General features: G+C 41.3%; 1 protein-coding gene across 3 annotated transcripts in view; it reads left to right on the top strand.

The window, feature by feature from the left end:
- Nucleotides 1–23,003, top strand: part of LOC117824644 (bromo adjacent homology domain-containing 1 protein-like) — a 39,149-nt gene extending 16,146 nt beyond the window's left edge. The window contains exons 2-8 of one of the 3 annotated variants that reach the window (XM_034700182.1): nucleotides 2,649–2,784; nucleotides 11,815–13,626; nucleotides 14,377–14,729; nucleotides 14,981–15,140; nucleotides 15,327–15,406; nucleotides 17,257–17,348; nucleotides 18,223–23,003. In XM_034700182.1, coding sequence (XP_034556073.1) covers nucleotides 11,835–13,626; nucleotides 14,377–14,729; nucleotides 14,981–15,140; nucleotides 15,327–15,406; nucleotides 17,257–17,348; nucleotides 18,223–18,412 — 2,667 coding nt within the window. In that variant the 5' untranslated portion in view covers nucleotides 2,649–2,784; nucleotides 11,815–11,834 and the 3' untranslated portion in view covers nucleotides 18,413–23,003. Of the gene's footprint in view, nucleotides 1–2,122; nucleotides 2,145–2,648; nucleotides 2,785–11,814; nucleotides 13,627–14,376; nucleotides 14,730–14,980; nucleotides 15,141–15,326; nucleotides 15,407–17,256; nucleotides 17,349–18,222 lie in introns of those variants that run through there. The other 2 variants (XM_034700184.1, XM_034700183.1) reach the window with 2 other exon arrangements.
- The last annotated feature ends 794 nt before the right edge of the window (nucleotides 23,004–23,797 follow it).

Raw genomic sequence — 23,797 nt, 5'->3', positions numbered from 1 at the left:
GGGTGGCTGAAAGTCTCTGCTTCCCTTGATTGCAGGTTCTGATTCTTTCAGATGACAAAACATCTGACAGAAGTGCTTTTTAAACTCTCCTGAGTAAATGCCCTTTACATGGCAAATGCAATTAAGACTGATTACCTACTATTCTGTGTGATGCCTAAGATCAAAACACCTGTAACAAGCAGAAACCAAGAATCTGTTGATGACTTGTAGTTTTTCTAGTTTCTCTACTTAACAGTGGTACATTTTGTGTTTTTTGTACAGTTTGTTACAGCTAGATCTAAGTATCTTATTTTATTTCCTCATATCATTACTGATTTGTAAGTCTGTCTAGCAGGATCTGGACAGATGAAGTTGCCACTTCTTTTTAAGCTCTTTAATAAGGTGCAGTAACTGTTGTTGCAACAGAAGCACGCCTTTGACAGACACACCCAGAACCTGTCCATCCTACAGGAGGCACCTTTTAGCAGTAGGGTGCAGACACTCAAACACCTACCATGGCACTGCCTCTCCTCATATGAAGACATTCCTTGTGTCCAAATGTCAGAACCAGTTGTTGCATCTCAACAAAAAGCTCCAACTACTGAATAACCTCATCACTTCAGATTCTGCCTCTGTCATCTTGACTGCTTTGTTGCAGCCCCAAGCTGGCTGATACACCCTGATTCACTTGTGGGTGTGATGGGTTACATTTTCACAACCCTGAGTAATCTTTTTTAAAGAGGCTCAGACTGTGTGCTTGTTGTTGATTAGTTCAGTGTAACTAATTCATTTTATCAAGTACTCTGATCAAATACTGTTGGAGTTACATGCTCTTAACACAACTCCAAATGTACATACCTTTATATCTTTGAAAGCAATATAGTTACCCAATACCTGAAGAAATGATATATAATGCAGTAGCTATAATAATAATAACAAACTGATCATGTATTTGGTGTTTTCTCAAGGAGGTGGAGTTCACAGTCGGTTGAGATACACTGAAAAAGACAGTGACCTATATGTAGTTAAGAGAAAGAAATCACCCCCCACTGAATTTTATTTTTTGTGTGGAAATCATATCCACACTTTGTTTGGAAACACAATTTGCTTACGTATAAATTAACAACAAAAGGAACTTTAGAAGATAAAAGGATTGTAGACCAGGAAACTCTCTGCAAAGTGAGAGCATTTTTACTGAAAATTGATGGGAAAGAGTGGGAGAGTAAAAATCAAACTTTATTTAAACCTGCCGAGAAAATTAATTTATTGTCAAGATGAGGAGGTGGCATAACATAATGACAGAAAGTAACATTAGAAGTACAGTAGCAACAGAGCTTATTGAGCACTGTTGCTCACGCACACTCTGTATCAAGAGTCTGACAGCTAGCAAAGTCAGCTAACTGTACCACTAGCTACATAACTAACTGAGAGTCATATCTAACTTGAGCCATACTTAAAAGCAGTAACTTTAACATATAGCTAGCTGTCCACCAGGCACTATTTATATTAAAGTTGTGTGATTTTTTTGGGCAGACACACTGCTGTAGGAGTGTCTACTGTTATGTGGTCTGGTAATGAGTTCACTGCCTCATCTTCCTCACTTTGTCCTGAATTAGACAATTTTATTAATTTCTCCACTGAGCACACCCTCAGACTTATAAAACTCCAATTGACATGTTTTGATTAGCTGTGTATTTCTTTTGTATGTGTTGTCTGCATTTGTGAGTTTCTGGATGTGTATTGGTAATTATTAAGAGCTTCCTTTTAAGCTCTTAAGATGCAGTTGTTTTCAACTTTTTGTATGCTGTTACTTTTAATTTTCACTGTCTAACACCCCTGCACTTCTTTTGGATTTTCATTCTTCAATTTGCATTATGTTACTAATAATGAAGCCAATGTTACAGATGACCAAGATAAATGCAACATGAATCATTGGGTCCTCTGACCAATATTTAGAACCACAGAGTTTCATGTGCTGTTTCTGGCTTTTGTTGGTTGATCTTGATGTTTAGTGTAACTGGTCATTGCTACAAGAGAGCTACAGAAATTAAATAATGATTTCAGAAGAATTATAAACAATTTTGAACCCTCAAAAACTCTTTGGATGCCCTACATTTGTGGCTAATTAGGCCATAAAGCTAAGGGAGATGAACACTTGGGTAAAGGTGAGTTTTATTGGTTTAGTGTACATCCAATGAGCCATAACTTTGTTAAATGGAAGCATTTATCTAACGCGCACCTCATGGACATTGACGTCGTCTTAAATGCTTAATGTTCACCTTTCACATGAATTTCTCGAGACCTGTTTGAGCAGTGTGGTGGTTGGCTGGTCGTGGTTTGGTCACGACAAATGACAGGGTGAGGCTGTCTGTGTGTCTGTCGTCGTTGTGGGGGGGCAGTAACATCCATCGCCCATGATGTTGCTCCGTGTGTTAGTGTACAGTCCCCCAAGTTCAAGTTTCTTATCTCCCCTTATAATAAAACAGCTGTTTGTGCGTCATTGGAGGACGGAGGTGTCAAACGAGCTGGGTCCGTGTTGGTTCAGATTAAGTTTTCTGCAAAATCGGTTGAAGCCCAACCAGGAAGAGCAACACACATACACACCAACACACACACACACACATCTCGCAGGCAGCGCCACCGACCGTCCTCTCTCCACTCCTCCCCAGCTCTCCCAGTTACGGAGCTCTGCCATCGCACCAGTCCGGCGGCTTCTTCTTCTCCTCCCCCCTCCTCCTCCTCTTCTCCCCGCAGATTTCTGCTCGACGGTTCCCCGGCTCGTGCAGGAGGAAGCGTGTCCTCGCCGTAAGTTACCGCCTCTCATTTTTTTTTTGTTGCTATTTCGCCCTGAATGTTTGAAGTTGTTCCGACTGCTGGCCAGCCGTCCAAAAGAGGAGCGCAGAACCCATTTTTCGCTTCGTGCACCAGAAGCGATACACACACACACACAGACACACACACACACAGACACACACACACATGCAGGGCTGCTGCTGCTATACGAGCCTGATCCTCCCAGGTCTCAACTGGAAGGACCGGGATCAAAAGAGCCACCGTGTCGGCAACACGGAATCCGGCTAGAAAACGCGAGCAGAAGGGGTGACTGCCCTTTATTTTGCTTACTGTGTCTGTATGTGTGTGTTCGGGTACCGTCCACCTCCCCCTCCTCTCCCCAGCCCATATTTAGAGCCTGGCTGGCTACTTCAGATGGGCAAGCTACGTCAAGCTGTACTGTATCACATCCTACTGTATCCCTCAGCCACTGTATACATGTCCAAATACACGCGTGTAATATGTAATGTATTTAGATATGCACGCTTGCAAAGCTTCCTCGTCATTTGAGCGGATGAAGCTCAGGGCTGCGGTGTAAGTCTTGGAAGAAAACAACAGAAGAACATTGACCTGATGTTTCAGATTCTTGTAGTCTTTTCCTGATAAACGCCTCGTGCTGTATCCTTCTGTCAGCAGCCCTGACATGGAAAATGTAAAATAAGAGCCTTCTCAATCTGATCCCAAAGTGCTACCTTACCCAGCGGGGTATTTATTTTTGATGTGCGTGTGTGTGTGTGTGGCTCCACTTTAAAGCTGAAAGGAGAAACATTTTAAAGATATTGGATGAGGTGTTGATTACAGGTGTGATAATGTGTAATAGTGGCTGATGAATGGTGAATAGTTGTATCATGACAGCTAGAGTTAGCAAGTGTGGAGCAGAGCTGGAGTTTGTGTGTGTTACATGTTGCTTGGATAGTGACCTGTCTGGCTTTTGACACCTTAAACTAAACTTGTATACATAAAACAGATAAATGAAGAAAAGTTGTTTGTCATAGAGTGGGCCCGAGTTTGAGCAGTTTTGGGCAAAGTTATTTATTTTTCTCAGATGTGTCTTATATGAAATGTTAACTTGGCTTGAATGGGTTTTCAGTATTTCGCAAGAGAGATCAACAAATTATGGATGGGTCAGACAAGTGAAAAGATAGCCTAAAAGGAAAACATAAATGTCTGCTTTAAATTGGAGAACAAGGAAGTTTTGAACTTTTTCATTCAGACTTGATCTGTTGAGTCAAAATTATAGCACAGCTAAAGCTGTTTGCAGGTCTTTGTCAAAAAATAAACAGCAGCTGTAGTGTCACCTTTTTTCTAATGAACATACTTTTGATATATTTGAGTCAATTTGGTTAAGAGTCCACATAAATATTGTAAAAGGCTGTTAGATTTGTTTCCCCAGAAAATAGCAGTCAACCTCCCAACCCAATCTAGTTTCATCCAGTCCCCCTAAAAATGTTTTTAAATAAAGAAAACCAGCCAACCCCCTGTTTATCATTCACAAGAGGAACATAAACATTTATAATTGGTTTACAAAGACTTGCAGTGCTGAAACATATTTGAAATGTTTATGACTGAGTTGTCATTGTTCTATTAAGAGAGTTGATCTGTGTTTCTTTTATAACAGTATAATACTATCAGAACCCTCTATCAGCATGTGCCCAGTATTTTTCAATACATTTGGGAATAGTTCATATTCTGCTTTATATTGTTAAGTACACCTAAAGCTCTAGAGGGGAGTTTTTTAGTTGGAATGAAACAGATTAAAATAGTGATGCCTCTTAATGATGTAAAAGCAAACAAGACCATCAACGGGAACATTGACAATTTTTCATTGTACTTTTTTTATTGTGTGTTTTAATGCCTGTGACCATTGTGAGTGTAGAGCTTTCAGTCAAGACAGTCTACGCCACACAGTATGTTTTACTTATTCCTCAGGCATCATTCACAGTGACTGATACATATGACTTTTGAAAAACAGCAGATTGAGTTGATTTTGTAAGAATATACAACTAAAGTGAACAGGACAAAATAAGCCATGAAGAGGGGCACCAAAGGACACAAATAGAAAGTTCCTGACAGGAGCTTTAATCAGATACTGTGCATCAGTAACCAGTCAAATGTTAAATACACTGTAAGTTGGGGCGATGGTGGCCTAGTGGTCTAAGCGCCCCACATACAGAGGCTATAGTCCTCATTGCAGAGGCCGCCGGTTCGACGGTGACCATTTGCTGTATGTCTTCCCCACTCTTTGCTCCCCACATTTCCAATCCCTCTACGGCTGTCCTGTCAATACAGGAAAAAATGCCCCAAAATATATAACTTTAAAATCCTCTATAAGTTTTATAAGCATGAACTTTTTTTTAACCTCAATCAACAATGATGTCTGATCTTTAAAATGGGCCTATAGAAAAGTGAAACAGGCTAAGTTAATGATGTGTTTAGAAGAAACTCAGTCATTGCACAGTAAAGAGGATGTTGATTTAAAGTTGTCAACAAAGACCTAATTAAAGACATCAGAAGTTTACAACTATATAATAATCATGATACTGTTTACTATTATTCTTTTTATTTATATTTACATAGAAGCATAAATGCCCCATAATAATGTACACATTGTACACACATGTACAAATAACAAAGGAAATTCAATAAAATAGCAAGCTGTACTAAATAAAAGGGGAAACAACTCAAAACAACAATGTCTGAAGAATAGAAGAGGAACAACAATAACTGAATACAATAAGTAATACATATGAATAAAAGATAATTAGATACAGTATCATGAATTAAATGCAGAAATTACAAGAAGGATTTTCGTTAAAATCCTGTATTTAGAAGAGATTTCAAAGAAGATGCTGTTGGAGCTAGTCTGTTCTGGGAGTTAGTCAGGCAGGTGAATCCATAGCTGAGGAGCCCAAACTGCAAACACTCAGTCCTGTTTAGTTTGAAGTTTGAGGTGGAAATGTTAGGACAGTTCCTGCCTGAATATCTGAGGCTGGTTGGTTAAGGCTGAGTACACACTACAAGATAATCGGGCTAGTTTTGAGCTTGATTATACCCTTCAAACAAAAGTAAGCAAAGGCACAGTTATCAGATGGTTCTAGTGTTTTTTCTCCCCAGATTTTCCTGTGGTGCGAGTTGTGTTAAGAGTGATCTTACTTACCCTGATCTGCCTGGAAGATTACCAGGGCTCCTCAATTTGAAATTGTAAATGTTAGACATGTTCAATATTTATGATCACAAATCCTTTTGTGTGGGGTGAACCCAGAGGACAGCCAAACACACACTCTGTGGGTTGTCACGTGGAGATGATAGCCAGTTGCTTTGGTAAAGAAACGGTGGCATTGGAGGACAAGAAGCTGCTGTGATGCATGATAAGTATCATCCTCTATTTGTCAAGTTTTATCAAAGGTGTCTATCAATACAAATTATTTTGTGCACAACAACCTCTCTCCTCTTCTTCCTCTTTCAGCATGTGCAATTTGGACAGCCACTCACTAAATACAAAAACAGATATGGCCTTAAGTAATTTGTCTGTTATATGCAACTAAACACGCTGGTGTAGGATGGCAGCCTTCGTGGAAAGGGACCCGATCCTTGTGTAGATATGAAAAGCTCACTCTCAGTTAACGAGAATTACAATAATTTTTGTATTCAGGTGTTTATACACTAATTAAAACATACCAAGTTACTATTTAAAGTGTAGCTTCTGGATTTTGCACATTTTGGAGTCTATTTATTGATTCCTGATTCAAGCTTGTTAAAAGACCATTAAGCTGATCAATAATTTAATCTGGAGGAGATAAAAGCATAGATAATTATAATGCATCCGGAAAAGTCAGTGTTGATCTTATCCTGGAATATATTTATATTAACAGTAACAGGACTGAATGACTTTCTTTGTGCGTTTCCTGAAGTGAGATTGCTGTGAAAGGAAACTCCCCAGTTTCTGACACTTTGCCATTGAGTGACATGAGAAGATTGAATGACAGGGTGCATCTTTTCTGGACCAGTCGTTAATGCCTGTGTTTTTTAAGCATTTATGAAACATAATTTGAAGACATCTTTTTTGTAATATCTATGAGACAAATTAGTGAGATTTGAGAGGTTTGCAGTGGCGCTAGGTTTTATAGGGAGATACAGCTGTGTGTCATCAGCTTAGCTGTGAAATTAGATATTGTGTCTTTTGTATAACTTGGCCAAGGGGTAGCATATCCAGAGAAAATAGAATTGGTCCCCTGAGGGACTCCACAATTGACTTTGGAGTGAGGGGAAACATGTGTGTTAATAGACACAAAAATCTTTGGTGAGTGAAATATGAATAAAACCACATCACGTATACCAACCCAGTGCTGCAGCCTCTTTCAATCATAATTTTGTGGTGGACTGTATCAGCACATAGTATGTTCCACTGTCCTACACCACCTACTCATTGTTCCTCAAGTATGCTAATCTAAGTGTTAGCTTAAAGATTAAGTGTCCTTTTAAACACATTTCCTCATTCTCATCCTCTAAAATATGATGTGGCCCTCTCAAAAGTTATCCTGGGAGTCAGAGAGACATCCCAACATAGGTGAGAATGAACTTTGAGGCTGTAATTTTTCAGAAAATCCTCAAAGTGACTCTTAATTAGTGTGCGGTTTTCTCTTCTGTTCATGATTGAATCAACAGATCATTGTTTTGGGAAATTTGATGTCATATCACTACTAAAATGCTCAAATGTATGTGCTTTACAGTAACTGTGTGTGATATGTGTGACATTTGTTTGGATTAATCAAGTAATCATTATTAGGGATGCGACAATATCAATACTTACCTTGTTTTATTAGGTTATAGTTTTTGAAAGTTCATGTGTAGTCCGAGTCTGAAGGCACAGGCTGTGGAGTGTTTTTTGGGAAATCCTTTCTTGGAATGGATTAGAAAAGGGAAAAAAGAGCTGAGAAAAAAGTTCTGACTTTTTCTTTATTTTACTGTTAAACAAAAAAATATTTTCCATTTATAGATATTCCTGTAGTAATATATGATATAAAATTAACATGTTAATACATGTGTTCTGTTATACCTGTACTAAATGAATGCAAAAGCTCTATGGTGATGTGATGCACACACTATGTGTTACTGAAACTGCACAACCTCATCCTGTGGCTTTATTAATGTAAAATTACGGTTTTACATTTTTCTACATGCATATTATTTTAGCTGAGGATCTAGACTGCCCACAGAACAGCGCCATGTCACAATTACTAGAAGGACAGCGCTTTTCAGCCTATTTAGAGCTGAAACTCTGAACATTACCTGGTCCTGACTCCTGACCCGGTTAACTTTGCCAAGTAAGTTAGCATGGTGATATAGCCAGGTTAACAGAGAGCCAGCTCCATGACACAGAAAACTGTGACCTGAAAATCAACATATCAGATTTTCTCTACAAATCTTGCTTTGTAGTACACCCCTCAACCTTTTATTTAAAACTTTTTTGAAATTTTGATGCATCCAGGCTAATGATGGTACTCAGTGCTTTCAGTGCTGCATGTAGTGTTTGGAAAGTTACTGGCAGGAGAAGTTTCCTGATCCCTGCGTGTGGACTTACAGGCACACACAGAGCCAATTCAGAGGGAAACACCATGCATGGAGGCTAGTTATAGCTTAACCAAAAATATTGCAAATGGTTCAATATTCACAGTATGCTTATAGGTGAATTTGTAGGCCATAGCATAAAACTGAAACATTTATGCTCTATCTTTACCTGCAGTTTCCCAGTATAGAAAGAGATAAATGGAGTCTGTAGATATTCATTGATTTTTTGGGGGCTTTTTCTTGCAAACCTGAATGAGTAAAATTATTATTTAATCCCACCTGGGCCACAGTTTCACACATAGGTTATCTCTTGAGTCTCGAGAGATCTTGCAGGTTTTATGATAAGAAGAAAATAACCCATTGAGTCGGTGTTTGATGCAGAAAGAAGCTCATGATCTGTTTTCTTACCAATTAGAGACGAAGCGCAGGGGTCATTGATCTTTCAATAAATGTGAGATTACTTCCTGAAGATATCCCGGCCTCGCTGTGTTTAAAGAGGCAAATTGCAGTTTGGCCACATTTCTGCCCTGTAAGATTATATCTCACAGGTTATCCCCTCCGGTGTTTCCCCACCTACACTTCTCAGTAGTGACCCACAGCTGCTGGTGGAAAAATGTCTTTGTGGTTCAAAAATACTTTAAAAGCTCAGTATCAAGGTTAATTGTTAGAGGTGAACACGGATTTAAACTGTGATTATTAACACAGATTATAGATCAGAAGAGGGATCGAATTTCTTGAATTCAGCATTAGACGTGAAGAGGAATACCTTTTAATTTAGGTTACAAATATATAGCTTTGGTATTGAATTTCAGTCTCAGTTGGCAAGGTCACACGGCAAAACAGATCACATCTTGTCTGCTCTGCCTCTGTCACAAGATGCCAACTCCAGGCCGGGCATCTGAAAAATAGTGGAGCACAAAAATCAGGAATCGTAAAGTATCTGATGATGACCTCTATTAAAAATGCCTCCATACTTCCTGGACAGATTGCAAAAGAAGCTTGTACTTTCTTAACATTCAAGTTTGTTCTGAGGTACATGACTATATGAAAATGATATTAAATGCCGTGACTTCCTTTGAAACAGCTTGTTGTAGATCAGAGAGTTATTAATATTCACTTGCCCTGGAGCTAGAGTCTGATTGGCCATCACCAGTTTTCGTTTTAGTGTTTAAGCCTTGGACCTTTTTGCTGCACATGCCTCGTCACATTTGGGCGGACAAAATCAAACATGTTGGAAAAATCTTGTCAACCATCATTTGTAAATTAGTCATGAGAAGAAGGTCCAAAATCTACAGCTCTAAATGTCTTCACACAACAGAGAAATCTGTAGCAGCCACGAGGCCTCTGTGCGCCTCACACAGCCATGCTAGTCTGAACAGATGCCTTGGCCTGTAACTCTTGCAGTGCAGAACGAATTGGCAAACATCATAAAGCTGACTGCGATAAAACCTTGGAGGACTTCTTTCTCTGGTGATAAGCTAATACTTGCGTGATAACTATGATATAAAGGTTATTTAGGGAAATGTTAAAACTTTAAATTCATGAAGTCAGTCTCTGCACTGTTAAACACGAAGAGGATAGAGAGACAAGCACTTGCTATAAATATTTATGTCGATAGTCTTTAAAGGGTAAGTACACCCTCCAATTCTGCCAGAACCCTCTCCAAGCATTTTTTAGAAAGCAACAGAGTGAGGGAGGAGTGATTGTAGGAGGCTGGAGCTCATGACTGCAGAGTGTGTGACCTGAGGGTTAAGGGAACAAGGGCGACACTGACTAACCCCCGCTCAGTAGCACATACATTGATGTCTACATTGTACAGATAGATCTAGATGGTAGTTGTTACTCTACATTTCTCTGCTGAGATGATGGGAGGTGTGATGGAGGACAGACCTCTCAGACCTACTTCTCAGGTAGCAGTGGCTCCATGGATCAAATACGACACTGTGGCTCACCCTGTGGTATGATATCTGCATGCTGTCCTCTGGCTTTTTGTGTTGATGTGCCAAATGATGTGAATCTTATTTAAGGTTGTATATTTCTTAACTTGACTGAGGAGGTCTGCATTTGCTCGACATATGAAGGAGGGAGAGGATGTTGACCTTCAAAACCAACACATAAACTAAACTTTGAGCACACAATATGAGCTTTCTTTGACCTTTTTTATATTATATGATACCAAAAAGCTATGTAATTATTTTAATAACATATTATGGTGTAGTTGGCCTTTAAGAGGAAATTCACTGTTGCCAATCATGGAAAGCAACAGGGTTGGACAAGAAAATGTTGTGATTTGGACACAAGAAATATGAAACCTTTCATTCATTCGGCCATAAAAATGATTGACTAAAACTGTGTTTGCTGTGGGGACTTACTTCTTTCCTTTGTGATGCAGATTCTACTGTTTATTCAGGTTTTTTAAAGGAAGTCATTTTTTTATGAAGATGAAAAATCTTTCCTCCATCGCTCCTTTACTGAAGTATACCTTTTTGCTGCTGGTATATGGACTTTAAAAGCATTTACAAAAGCGTTTTGAGGAGTAATTACTTGGTTTTACTTTAGGGGGGTTACTGTACACTCCAAGGCTAATATTTTTTTATTTGTCTACATAAAACAGACATTAAGGCCTGGTTTTCAATTACATAAACCTGCCTTATTTTCATTCGTCTTTTGTTCTTTACTCAAGCTTAATATTAAAGTTCCTTCCATATAATTTTAAAGTAAACTACACAGTTAGCTTTAACAAGCTGCTATTTGCATGCGTTGTGCACAGTGGGTGATAAGGTAAAGATTGCAGTGAATGAGTGACGGAGTGCATCAGGTTTTTCAAACACACACACAGACCTGATGCAGTGACAGGATCTCAAACACAATGGCTGGAGCTCACCATACGATCCACTCATTTCATCCTGAGCACGAAACCATTTAGCAGTATTTAGTCATCATCTTTATGTTCGCTTTCAGATGTTTAACTCTAAACTAAAGGCTTATGTAAAATAGTCAATACCTCTGATACGCTTTTATTTTGTTGGCTCTCACTTGCTTTTAAGTTCATTGTGCTGCAGTTTTTTCCTCCCCTAAGAAGCCCTCTTAGCTTTGTCTAGTTTGTGGTGATGTTATTTAATTGTTTATATCTCATACTCAGTGCTTAAAACTCACACAAACATGAATGTCTGCCTGGACTATGATATCTGTTCTGATCAGGCATCATGATGAAAACTGTTTCCTGCTGATCTGAACATCTGTGTAGCTACAAGAAGCAAACAAATGTTCAGCATGTTTAAGGCTGAACACACTCTCTTTGGAGGAAACTGAAAGCTTTGTTGGTATCTCACTTGTCTCCTTCTTCTGGCTGTTGTTCTGTTGATAGTGAGCATTGTAAGCCCACAGTGAAACTAGGACAAACTGTAGTTTTCACCACTTGTCTCTTATCTCTAGGCCCCGTGGAGAAGCATGTGATGACTCACGCAAGGCAGAAGGGTTCCCTCAGGCAGAGTGACAGCAGCGCTGGGTGGTGGGACAACGGCCCTCTTTGGCCACATGGTGGCGCTATGGGCGACGCATGGCCTGAGCGCTCCCTGCGATTTGGCAGAACAAAGAAGATAAGTGAGATCATCAAACACAAAAAACACCCAGACAAGAGGATGAAAGACAAGAGAGGGAGATCAGATCAGAATAAAAAAGTCAACCAGAGGGGTGACAAGAAACGAGACAGGAAGTCGTATCCTTTGCGAGGGAGGGCTGGGGTTACGGATGGGGAGGGGCTTAGTTGCCATGTTCTCCTGACCCGATTGGAGGAAAGTGTGCGCAAACAGGAGAGTTCTGAAAAGAGGGAGCAAAAAGAAGCACGCCGGCATTCATCTCTCAAACCCAAGCCTAAAAAGGGGAAAAGAGGTGAAAGAAAAGAGGAAAAGTCATCAACAAAAACCAAATCAAAGTTAATCAGCTCAAGTTATAGCGAGAGCGTTTATGTGTTACAACCTCGTAAGCGCAGACTGGCCTCCCTTAATGCAGAGGCAGTCAACAGTCTACTGCTTGACAGAGCGACTAATTTGCAGCCAGCAGTCAAACAGGCCAAGAGACAGGAAGAGCCATCAAATGGAGGGGCATCCGTGGATACAGATCCAACAAGGACTGTTATCTGTGGAAGTCATAAAGTTCCACGAGGGAACATTGGCAAAACCTCCACATCTCACAAACTTGAACCGTGCCAAAGCCCCAAAAAAGTCAAGAGAGTCAAGAAAGTCAAGGAAGTCAAGAAGGTCAAGAAGGCCAAAGCCAAAGGACAAGATATTTGGGGGATGAGTCAGGAGAGTTTGGATGCCCCTGCCCCGAGAAGATTGGCAGGACTCAACGCTGCAGCACTTCTGAAGTTAACCAGCTCGTCTGCAACAAGCAAACAAAGAGTAAAGTCTGTGCCCACTGCTACTGTCACATCAGACTGTAAGACGCCTGCTGCAACCTCCACACCAAAACAGCAGGCCAGAGTCAAACCTAAGGGGCACTCCCAGAAGCAGACGGGGAAGAAGGAACCGTCCCGGCACAGCAACTGCGAATCCTGCAAGAACAAGGCAGACTTTGAGCCCAAAGTAGAGTGGGACACTAGCAGCTGCACCCATCGACTGACCAAACCGGGCTACCAGTCGCGCAGCATGCTAGCATACCCGCTTAAACAAGTGAAGGAAGAACAGATGGAGACAGAACTGAGCCCGTACTACTGCTGTCCTCCTGAGGGCTCAGTGGAATACTGCCACCGCTTGGCCTTCTTCCTGGGCCAGCAGACCTACGGAGAGTCCGACGATCAGCCACTTAACTCAGCCATGACCCCTGTGAAGCACGAGTGCCTCGTAACCTCCCCGCCCCTTCCCCATACCCACCCGCACACAGCTCTGACCCTCAGCCCCCACCCCTGCCTCTGCACCGCTGATCATTGCTTCTCCAGCTACTATGTCCACATCGCCCACCCCACACACACTGGAACAACGTCAGCAAGCCTGGCCCAGCGACCTCTGAACTTTAACCCCTCCAGTCTCTGCTCTAATCGGATGACTGGCTCCAAGCTGCTCGATCCACGGGTGTCCCACGGCTCGGGACTGCCCCACCCCGCCTACTGCAACACGGTGGCTTCGCCGTGCTACGGTGACGCCTGCGGGATCAGTGGCTACACTTACAGAGCCATGCCTCCTGTCACCAGCAGGGGGTGCTCTTTCAGCACAGGATGCACTGGATGTACACACACCATCAAAACAGGTGAGTGGGAGAGGGGGACCGTTAATGTAAACGTATTACTAGCTAATTTAAAAACCCAAACATGTAGTACTGTAGTAATGTAAAAGTACTCCTTACCTAATATCACATTGACTTCCCAAACAACCAAATTTAGCATTTTATTAATATCTGGAGCAGGGAGACTATTCGCCCTCATTGGAAACTAGTTTGTTTTCATGTGCCTTTGATCATTTGATCTTACAACATGTTAACTATCAAAGAAAACCTTTATCTCAACTGCAAACTTTGATCTACTTATTACCAACAGAACTAACAAGTCCTTTGTTGTGAAATTTGTGCCTCAAGTAAGGTGCGAGGCCCAACAAGTCTAGACATTAATATGTTTGTTTTCTTTGGTTTTTGGTGTGAGCTTTGAAAGTGCCCTTAGCTAGAGGCTCTGACTTACAGATTTTCCCTGATAAGAATCTTACATGTAGAATTTTCCAGAATGACTGTGTCTCATACAGTTAGACTGACGAAAAAGATAAAGAAGCAGGTTTCTTTTTAAAGGTGGAACTAATCAATTTGATGCTCTATGTTGTTCCTTAACAGCAACAACTGAACCTGCTTCCTAACAGTGTGTTAACATTAGCTCCCCTTAGCTACTGTTTTGTATTTGTATTGAAATCTTTATAAGAGAGAAACTGGGCCTTTTAGTTTTAAATAGCTATAGTTAAGATATTTCTTGAAAATATTGATTGAAGGTGTAATTCTCTCTCTTTATTGTTCCAGAGGGTTACTCCTCCCCTCAGGGTAATCACAGCCCCTCCCACCTGGTGTCTCCCTCAATGCCCATGTCCAGCTGCCCTCTGTCCACTGTACCCACCTCCACCCAGACCAAACCCCACCTGCTGACCCCGCTATCGGGACGGGACCAGCCCCCGGCCAGGTTAAAGCTGGCCAGGGAGTGCCCACAGAGCACCAAACCCTCCAACGGATCGCTGTCCATCAGCCGCACGCGGCAGAAACAGCCGTCACCCCTGCCAAGCCTCGGCAGCACTAAACAAAAGAAGGTCAGCCGTAGACGTGCGACTAATGGCTGGCGGCCTGTTGGCATGCCGTCCGAGAGAGAGGTCTTCATTGCGGTAGGTTATTTGTGAGCGTGTTTGTGAATGACAAAGAAGAGCAAAAGAGTATTTTCTCTTGTACTTAGCCCTGCTAGTAGGAGCAATAGCATCCATGCAGCTGCCTGGCAGACAGAATAAAAACATGGGCTCTTACGGGGAAATATAATTGTGTTTTGACCGCACAGCTTCATGTGACAGATTCCTTTTTGTCTTTATAATGAGAATTATATCTGTCCTTGTTGGTGTGTGTTTATGTGTGTGTGTGTCAGGGAGAGGATGAGACAGCCCTGCGGCAGTGTTATGAAGGAGTGGAGAGGGACGGTGAAGTGATACATGTCAGAGACACTGTGCTGCTGAGATCGGGCCCCAGGAAGAAATCCCTCCCGTATGTTGCCAAGATATCAGCGCTGTGGGAGGACCCCAAAACAGGTGAAGGAGACGAGGAGGGGAGAGATGGAGAGATAATGAGGTTTACCTGCATGGATGGATAAACGAAAGGACATATGGCCAAGATTGTTTACCTTTGTGTGTGTGTGTGTGTGCGTGCGTGTGTGTGCGTGTGCGTGTGTGTGTGTGCTCTGTCTGTGCTATGTGTGCCTATATTTGCCTCCCCAGGAGAGCTGATGATGAGTCTTTTCTGGTACTACCGACCTGAGCACACCCAGGGAGGACGAGATCCAAACGCGCACTGTGAGGTGAGGCTCAGAATGAATGTTGGACACTGGTCTAAGAAAAGTACAATGAATGGATGAGAATTTGACAGAAGTATTGCACTATTTTATCAAAAAATATGTCTATGGAAGGATTTCATTTTTGAACCAAGCCATGATAGGAAAACTCATCTCATGCAGATATACAGGCAGACTAAACCCCACCACAATGAAAATAAGTTGGAGAACTTGTGAAGTTTTGTTTCCTCTTGCTAGCTGCATGTAAACTAAAGGTATGAAAGATTCTTTAAATGTAGTGCCACACAGTCTTTTTTTATCACACTGAGATTTTTACCCCACGACTTCAGATTTTTTGGAGCTATTTTCATCCCAGACTCTGTGTACAAGGTCAGAAAGGTCAAAACCAGTGTGATGCACAGCTGCTTTTGTGTGAATGAGCAGACAGACCTTTACAGATTTTCCCTACATAAGGTGGTAAAACTGAGAGTGGGAAAAAGTGGCAATACTGTTGGATTTAAATTATAATTGGATTTGAGATTTTTTATTCATATGTTAATATTCTTAATTTTTTGGTTTATTTCACTATGTCTGAAATTCTTGATCAGTGATGTGGTTAGATGTTTTAACCTGAGAGGTTGACCCATGGGACTTCAAACATCCTTGAGGATGTTTGTTGGTATTCATCTCCAACTCAACCTGCTAATTTTGAAAGGACACAGTGGTCAGCTGTCTTGACTGTTTGTGTAATTTGCTTTGCTGTGTGCCTACAGCAAAGTAACATAACAAGTGTCCCTCGGTTGTCTTGATAGCGACACAGATGTGTTGAAACTGTGTTGTGTTGACGTCTTAATAAAAAGATGTAGTTCATCTTTGCATGTGCGAACAGATAGATCTTAGGGTGCAAACTTGTGGATCATTTATTTGTGCAGTGAAAGCTTTGATATGTACCTTGCCACGCTCTGTTTTCCTGCTTTTTTTTGTCCCTTTCCAATCACATCCCTGATTGATACTTAGAATTGTATCCAGACAAAGCCAACATATTAACATTAGCTCTACAGAATGTATCCGGATACTTGGAGTAAAGAAAAAAAATCTGTTCATTGAACTGACCATGCTGTGACCTGAATGGTCAGCACTGCTTGTATAACACTTTAAGTGAAATGAAATGTCTCTAAAGACTCTCACCGCTCCACCGCAAGCTGATTATACTGTTTTTCGTGTGTGTGAAAGTTTCATAGCAACATTCATAAGAAGACTCTGTCTTGTTCTTTGATTCTGTTGCTGATAATGTGGCATGTTTATTGAATGTGGGAGGAAAGTATTGTCATTACATTCAAATGCATCAATGTAATAATGGAAAAGTGTGATTATCTCTTTATTTTGAGAGAGTGATAATGTATAATGAGGTGTTTTACATAAGACAATAATGTGGAAGGAGGTTAACAAATTCCTCTCTGTGCACACACACTGAGACAGTCGCTGCTGCTGTCAGAGACATCATTATCTTCCTCCCAGCAGCCCCGAAACTGTTGATAGCTGGTTAGCTCTTCAGTGTAACCACAATGCCAGAGTGATGATATCTCTGCCACCTCAGTCTGAACAAACAAAGAGAAAAAGATGAGAGCAATTTCACTGTTAGAAAATGAACAATACTCATGTTTAGGTATGTCGATAGAGAAGAGTGGAGAAGAGTAGAGAAGAGTAGAGAGGGGTTTTATGTGAAAAAGGGAAAAAAAAACGTGAGGCCAAACCACACTGCATGTAAACAATTAACTCTCTAGCAGGTGAAAAGTGTCATCACGTCTTCATTCTTCGACTGCCGTAATAAGAGGCACTTGTGGTGATGTGACATTGTACACCCACTGTGGTTTCAGAATGAGATTTTCGCCTCTCGGCATCAGGATGAAAATAGTGTGGCCTGCATAGAAGACAGATGCTACGTTCTCCCCCTAGCCCAGTACTGTAGGTGAGTAGACACACACACACACACACACACACACACACACACTCACACTCACACTCACACAAAAACACATACACACTGGAATACCCCTCAGCTTTAGCCGTTAGCAGAGAGCTTAAAGGTTTGGTGTTAACCCTTTTAATTAACACCTCTGCTTCTGAGAAATGTTGGAGCCTGTTTTTCTGACTTTCCTGTCGTACACCTGTGACACTGAAACTGTTAATGAAGTCAAGGGAACTCCAGAACATAAATATTCGCTCCCACATCATTTACAAATATCAGTTTTAGCTCAGTTACTTTCATTTACAAAAAAATTTGAGGAAACGCGACAATATAATATCTTGGATATTTGCCTTTTCCAGGGCTGAAAAACACAGGGGTGGGTCAAGACGTTTTTGACTGGGGTGACCCAACTTGGGCCAATGATTAATGCAGGCGTGGCATAGAATATGCAGGTGCACACACAAATGTCTCTCTTTCTTATATTTGTACTTAAACTATCATCTTTAGCTATCTATCATAAAGAATAAATAATGTTATATTTTTGTTTGTGTTTGTGAGTGACAGCAAATAAATAAAGAAGATGTTTGTCCAAAGTAACAATTTCAAGTTCTTAAAAAAAGCTGATGTTACCAACAGTCGCTAATAAATGTAGTTTTGAAAGTCAGACACATTTTTTGATAGACTGATATCCATCCTACATTGGTACATTTACATGCAGAGAAAGCAACTAGCAATTTAGATGATTTTTGGGGTGGTCAATCAGATTTCAAGGAGGGCCTATGCCACCTTAGGCCACCCCTCTGGACACACCCCTGAAAGTCACAGTATGTAGGTGTCGCTTGTATTTTTATCTACTGTGTGTGTTTCTCTGTAGATTTTGTGCCTTGGTGAGGCGGCGTGCTGAAGGCACGCCACCCGGCAGTGCCAACATGGTGCCCTGCCGCCCCGACTTTGCCCCCCCTTCCCACCGCTGTGTGCCCACTGATGTCGACCCAGAGCTGGTTTATCTCTGCCGGCACGTCTACGACTTCCGCTTTGGACGCATCCTGAAGAATCTGCAGTAGAGGCAAGAAGGAGGAGGAGGGGGGGGGGGGGGGGGTGTTCCCAACCGTGAGTTAATCATAGTGTAACTTCCACCCACTGCACTGAGGTGGTGTTGCTGAAGGACTGAACTCCCCTGTCTTCAGAGTGAAGGGGGATGAAATGGTTTTTGAGGGGTTCAGATGAAGCAAAAAGTGTTTGTGACACATTATGAAGCACAGATCCCTTTAGTTGACTTCAGGGGGCGCTACAACGTGAGGCAGAGCAACAATTTTCCCTGTTTCGGAGGAGCGAGGAAGGGACAATTCATTCATTAGCTTGAAGATTTCAGCTTCCACAGCAAGCCCCCACTTTTCTCTCCTTTTGCCTGCCAGGAATGCAGAACACCAGAGTGACCTGGGCGACTGTCAGGACGGTGTTTCCCCCAAAGCATCTCAGCACAACAATCATGTTTGTTCCATTTGTAAGCTAAGGCTCAGGAAGGGTCCGGCACTAAGGTGCTTCCAGGGGTGAACACCGGCCTGCACTGTCAGCTCAGTGTTAACGCTGCTCAACCTGCTAGGGTGAGGGAGCAGCTAATGGAGAGTGGCGTCTGATTTCTCCTGGTTTGAGTTTGTCTCACTCATGTGTTTGTGTGTTCGTGTGTGTGTGTGTGTGTGTGTGTGTGGGAGAACGAGTGTTGTCAGTGTGGATAAATGGATAAATGTGGGTGTGTGTGATGGTTTTTTTAGGAGGCTTTCAGGCAATCAAACCAAACAAGCAGCTTTAGAGAAAGCAGTGCCACAGTGCTCTGACACTGACAGAAACATTTCCATCTCACATGATGCTCACATACTGAACCTGAAGGGGGTTGTGGGGCGGATTTTTCCTTACCAAACTCAAGTCTGAAGAGCAGGGCAGGTCATTCATTAGTGAAAAATTACACTTGACAAAAGCCCTAATGGTTTTTCAAACTAACTGAAGAGCCTTGTTCCAGAGGGGATCTTTAAAGGGTCTAATGGCCCTTTGAAGGCTTATCAAGATAAGGGCCATTGTTCATTTCTCTTTTCGTTTTCCCTTTTTTTGATGTGTTTTTCCCCTGTGACTTGCCTTATGACTTGCAGGTAAAGCTTTAGGCAGCTACTGTCATCACATGCAACAAAAAGTGGTAAAACAGGTGTACTGTGTCCCAAGACAACACATGTTTTGTTGTGTGTTGTCTGACAGACAGCTGTGACTTGATCACTGGACAACATACACTAGTTAAGAGCAGCAATCAAGTTCAATAACATTTTTATTTTTTGTCAGTACAATGTCAAAAATATACTAAATAGTTCCCCACAGCCGATTCTTTTTCAGTGGGTTGACAGATCAGTGGTTCTTAATACTTAGCTGTTCATATAAGTCATCAGCTGTGCTTTGCCTGCTTGCTTTGCAACCTGAACGATGAAATTCAAGTGTCTTCTCACCAAGTTTAATTCTACATACAGAAATGATTTCCTCCTCCTCCTCATCCTCCTTCTCCTCCCTCATCTCTCCCTTGATGATAAACCAAAGGATGTCACACACACCGGAGTCCCCTCCTCCTCCCTCACACTTCTCCACCTTGTCAGCTCTTCTGCTCTTGTTCCCTTTATTATATTGCACTAATCCATTCCTTAATTGCCACATTTCTTTTACTTTCAAGCTACTGTTATCCTACCAGGGGGAGAGTGTGTCTTTCAAGTGAGTGAGTGAGTGAGTGTGAGTGTGAGTGTGTGTGTGTGTGTGTGTGTGTGTGTGTGTGTGTGTGTGTGTGTGTGTGTGTGTGTGTGTGTGTGTGTGTGTGTGTGTGTGTGTGTGTGTGTGTGTGTGTGTGTTTTTTAGAGAAGGAAACAATGAGGTTGCCATGGCTGCTTTCGTCGATGCAAACTGTACATGTGTTATTGAATTATGAAGAGTTGGCAGCGTGTTAATCATGTGACTTGATGCACAACCTGTTGAATCCATTGGAGTTTATACAGTATATATAAATAACTAGTGTCATTCCATTTGATTCCTTGATCAGCTCTGACATACTTACATAAATATACAGTATATATATATATATGTATGTATCCACACTGTTAATGTGTTTAGAGTTCAGAGAAAGGCATCTGACGTAGCACCGTGTTAGGCGTGTTTATGGACTGAAGGTGGGGGTTGGGGGGGTGTTTGATATGAAATTGAGTTGTGGGGGATTTCAAACCGAACTCATTCATTGCCTTGTAATCTGAAAGTGTTGTACTGTTACTCAGAAAATGAGTCGTGTCAGAGTGTGTGTACCTTTTTAAAAACATTAAGAGTACCCGATTGCTTTCCTACACAGCCGAACGTCCTGTTCTTCAAAATAAGATAAGACGTTAAAAAAAAAAAAAAAGTTTTCACCACTTTAAAGCCATCTGTAACTTTTTCTCTATTTGGGCAACGTGACTCCTTAAACCTAAAACAAAATCAAACCCTGAACTTTGGGTTCTTTATTTCTATTAATGCCCAGATTCTTCAAAGAGGTAATATATATATTCTCCTACTTTACAATTTCTCCTTATTAAGAATATTTTATTATGTCGATTTCCTAAAATGGCATATGCAATATATTTTTAGACGTACTATTTTTGGAAAATGAACTTAGCAAATCAAGCAAAGAATATGCATTATTTTTGTTTAAGTTCAAATGAGTTTTAAGATCATCACAGAGTTAATTGAGATTTGACCAAAAGAAAGAAAGAGGATAATGAAGGGACTCGATGCCATCACATGACCTGTAAGGTGTGTGACAGGCGGTGAAGAGCTCCCTCCCAGATGATTTTTGATGAAGTGTATATATCTGAACCAAGGAAGCACCGGGCACTCTTTAAACAAGCAGACAGCCAATGCACAGTGTAGTATTTTTGCAAGATCTGTAATAATTATATTTAAAGTAAGAAAAAAATATTTAAATGGAGTAAACAATACGATATATTAAGATTTCAATTTAACTTATTTGGAAATGCTGTGTCTAATTGATGAACTATATCCTGTTTGTTTGTGCTCCAGGATAGAAATTATTTGTGTTTATTTGTAACTTATAAGTTTAGAAATTAAATGAGTGACAGTTGTTGACAGAGATGTAAGTGTTGTTAAGTTTGTTTCTTTTAGTCGTCAGGGGGTAGAGAGCAGACCCAAGCACACCCTGACAGACAGGAGGGCAGGAGTCGCCTTGAAACACAGACAAATATGACCTGGGATCTGTGCGCAGACGACTTCTTACCCTCATGTCTAACCTGACTGACCTTAAATGTATCGTTTGGGAGAATGCTGTGGCAACTTGGTCACTTGAGCTTTTATTGATTCATCAGATTAGGGAAGACAAAGAGAACACCTGAGACAGGACGGGACGTCCTCTGGGCTCCAGGTAGAAGATCCCCTGTAGGAGCTGATCTCAGACCAGTTCACCTCCTCTAAATTTAGCTCAACATTAGAGTGAGTGTCTGATAAGTATCAGGAAAATGGGACTGTATGAAAATCACAAGGAGGGGGAGGGGGTGAGGAAAGATGTGCGTTAAATTATGTACATTTTGGATGGGGATTTGGTTGTATCCTTTAGGATAGCAGAAAGTGTGTTTTACATTTTTGTCCCAGAATTGTATCAATTTTATACCTTTTTAGGAACTATTGCTGCATTGAATCACAACTCTAACAACTACTTAAGGCCAGCACACTCATTCAACATCTATTAAAAGCCCACATTTTTAGCAGTTCGTCCTTAAACATCTAGAACTGCAATATTCACCCCCCTCCAGACCATAAAAGTTTTCATACAGCCCCTTATTGGATATTATTATTAATGTTTGCAGGTGTGCTGACACAAATTAAGATAAATGAGTACACGTTGTGAAGATTCACTCATCAGCTTATCCACCATCTGAATCAGCTGATCTCCATAGCCTTTCTCCCAGATGTGCATTCACAATGTTTGTCCCCTAGAGGGCGAAAATCCTATGTGTGCAAAATAGTCTCATGGCCACCTCCTTCACTGCTTCCTGTCCTGGTCCTCTTTTCTTGCATCGTTATCTGTCGGCCACTGATGCAGGTGTTCTCTAAAAACAGGAGATGAGGTAGAAAGCTTAACAAGGAGGTATCCATGAGTCATCCTCCCAGATGCTGGCCCGCCCTGCAACAAAAAAAGCATGGACTAGCTGTTATTTTTCATGTGACTTCATTTCCCAGCAGCTTTGCATGGACACCGTTGCATCCTTTGTTACCATGACATCAAAGCAGGGCCAGCAGTCTGGTGAGGTCAGGTTTTGTGTACGTAGGGTGGCAGGGGTCAGACGCACAGTGACCTTCGCTGACGCCACAATTGACAGACGCACTTGACAAACTCATGAGATTCTGCTTTTTATGTGGTCTGTATTGATGCTTCTTGTCAACATATATTTTATATATGGGGAGGGGGGGGTATATACAGTGAAAAGTTTAGATATTTTTGGAGTAGAGACGCTGCGTGTGTATCAGATTATTGTCACTTTGTCATGCTCTCCTGAAAATCTGTTGGATTTTTTGGAAGAATTATATAACATCCCTACTGATTTAATGTTCCATTGAGAGAATATTTATAAATTTGAAGTTCTTTGTGAAAAACCTGTGTGTGGCTCTTTATTCCTCATGTGATAACTCCAGTATGTATACATGTTTTAACCTTTAGCAGCAGTGTTCATTCTGTCTCATATGGCATTACACTTTATTAAGGGAAGGCTGTTTTCCTGACATTTAAGAAAGAGGAAGTGTGAAGTTCCTCCTGTATGCAGCTGTCATGCTGCACAGTGTCCACAGGAGGGCAGCAGTGAGACAGCATGCACAGGTCAGGGTCACACCTTTGACCTTTTCCTTTTGAGTACATAATGGTCCTCAGTGCATATTTATCTGGTTAATGAACTACAGCAGGACACAGGTTTCAGCTTCCACCGTTCCCTCTCCCATGATTCCTCTCTCCACATGTCTCCTGTCAGCACACTCATTATCTGTCTTTGGCCTTTATCCCTGTTCAGACCTCTGGGCATTAGGAACATCCAGCTCACACATACACACTCACACTCCACAGGGTCTCAGTGTCGGTTACACAGGGCCAGCAGCAGCCAGAGTGGATGATTAGTGTCTAATACTAATACAACCAGCCGCACACTTTGACCTCTCAGGTGCTTCAGTCTGCTCTGAGATTATTAGCTGCTAAGTGGTGTAAATAACAAGCCCCCATGTAGTTTTCAAAGAACGGGGTCATTCAGACGCACACACGTTTATTTTTAGCCTGAAACCAGTTTAACAAAATATAAAGCCAGCTCTGTTAAGATATCAAACTGGAATGAAGTAAAAAATGGCATCATAAAAATCCTATTTCAGTGTTTTAAACTTTAATTTATTTCAGTGATGAA

This window comes from Notolabrus celidotus, chromosome 13 (genome assembly GCF_009762535.1).
Source record: "Notolabrus celidotus isolate fNotCel1 chromosome 13, fNotCel1.pri, whole genome shotgun sequence".
NCBI classification, from domain to species: domain Eukaryota; kingdom Metazoa; phylum Chordata; class Actinopteri; order Labriformes; family Labridae; genus Notolabrus; species Notolabrus celidotus.
Note: the sequence above shows the minus strand (reverse complement) of the source record. Positions and strands in the feature narration are given on the sequence as shown.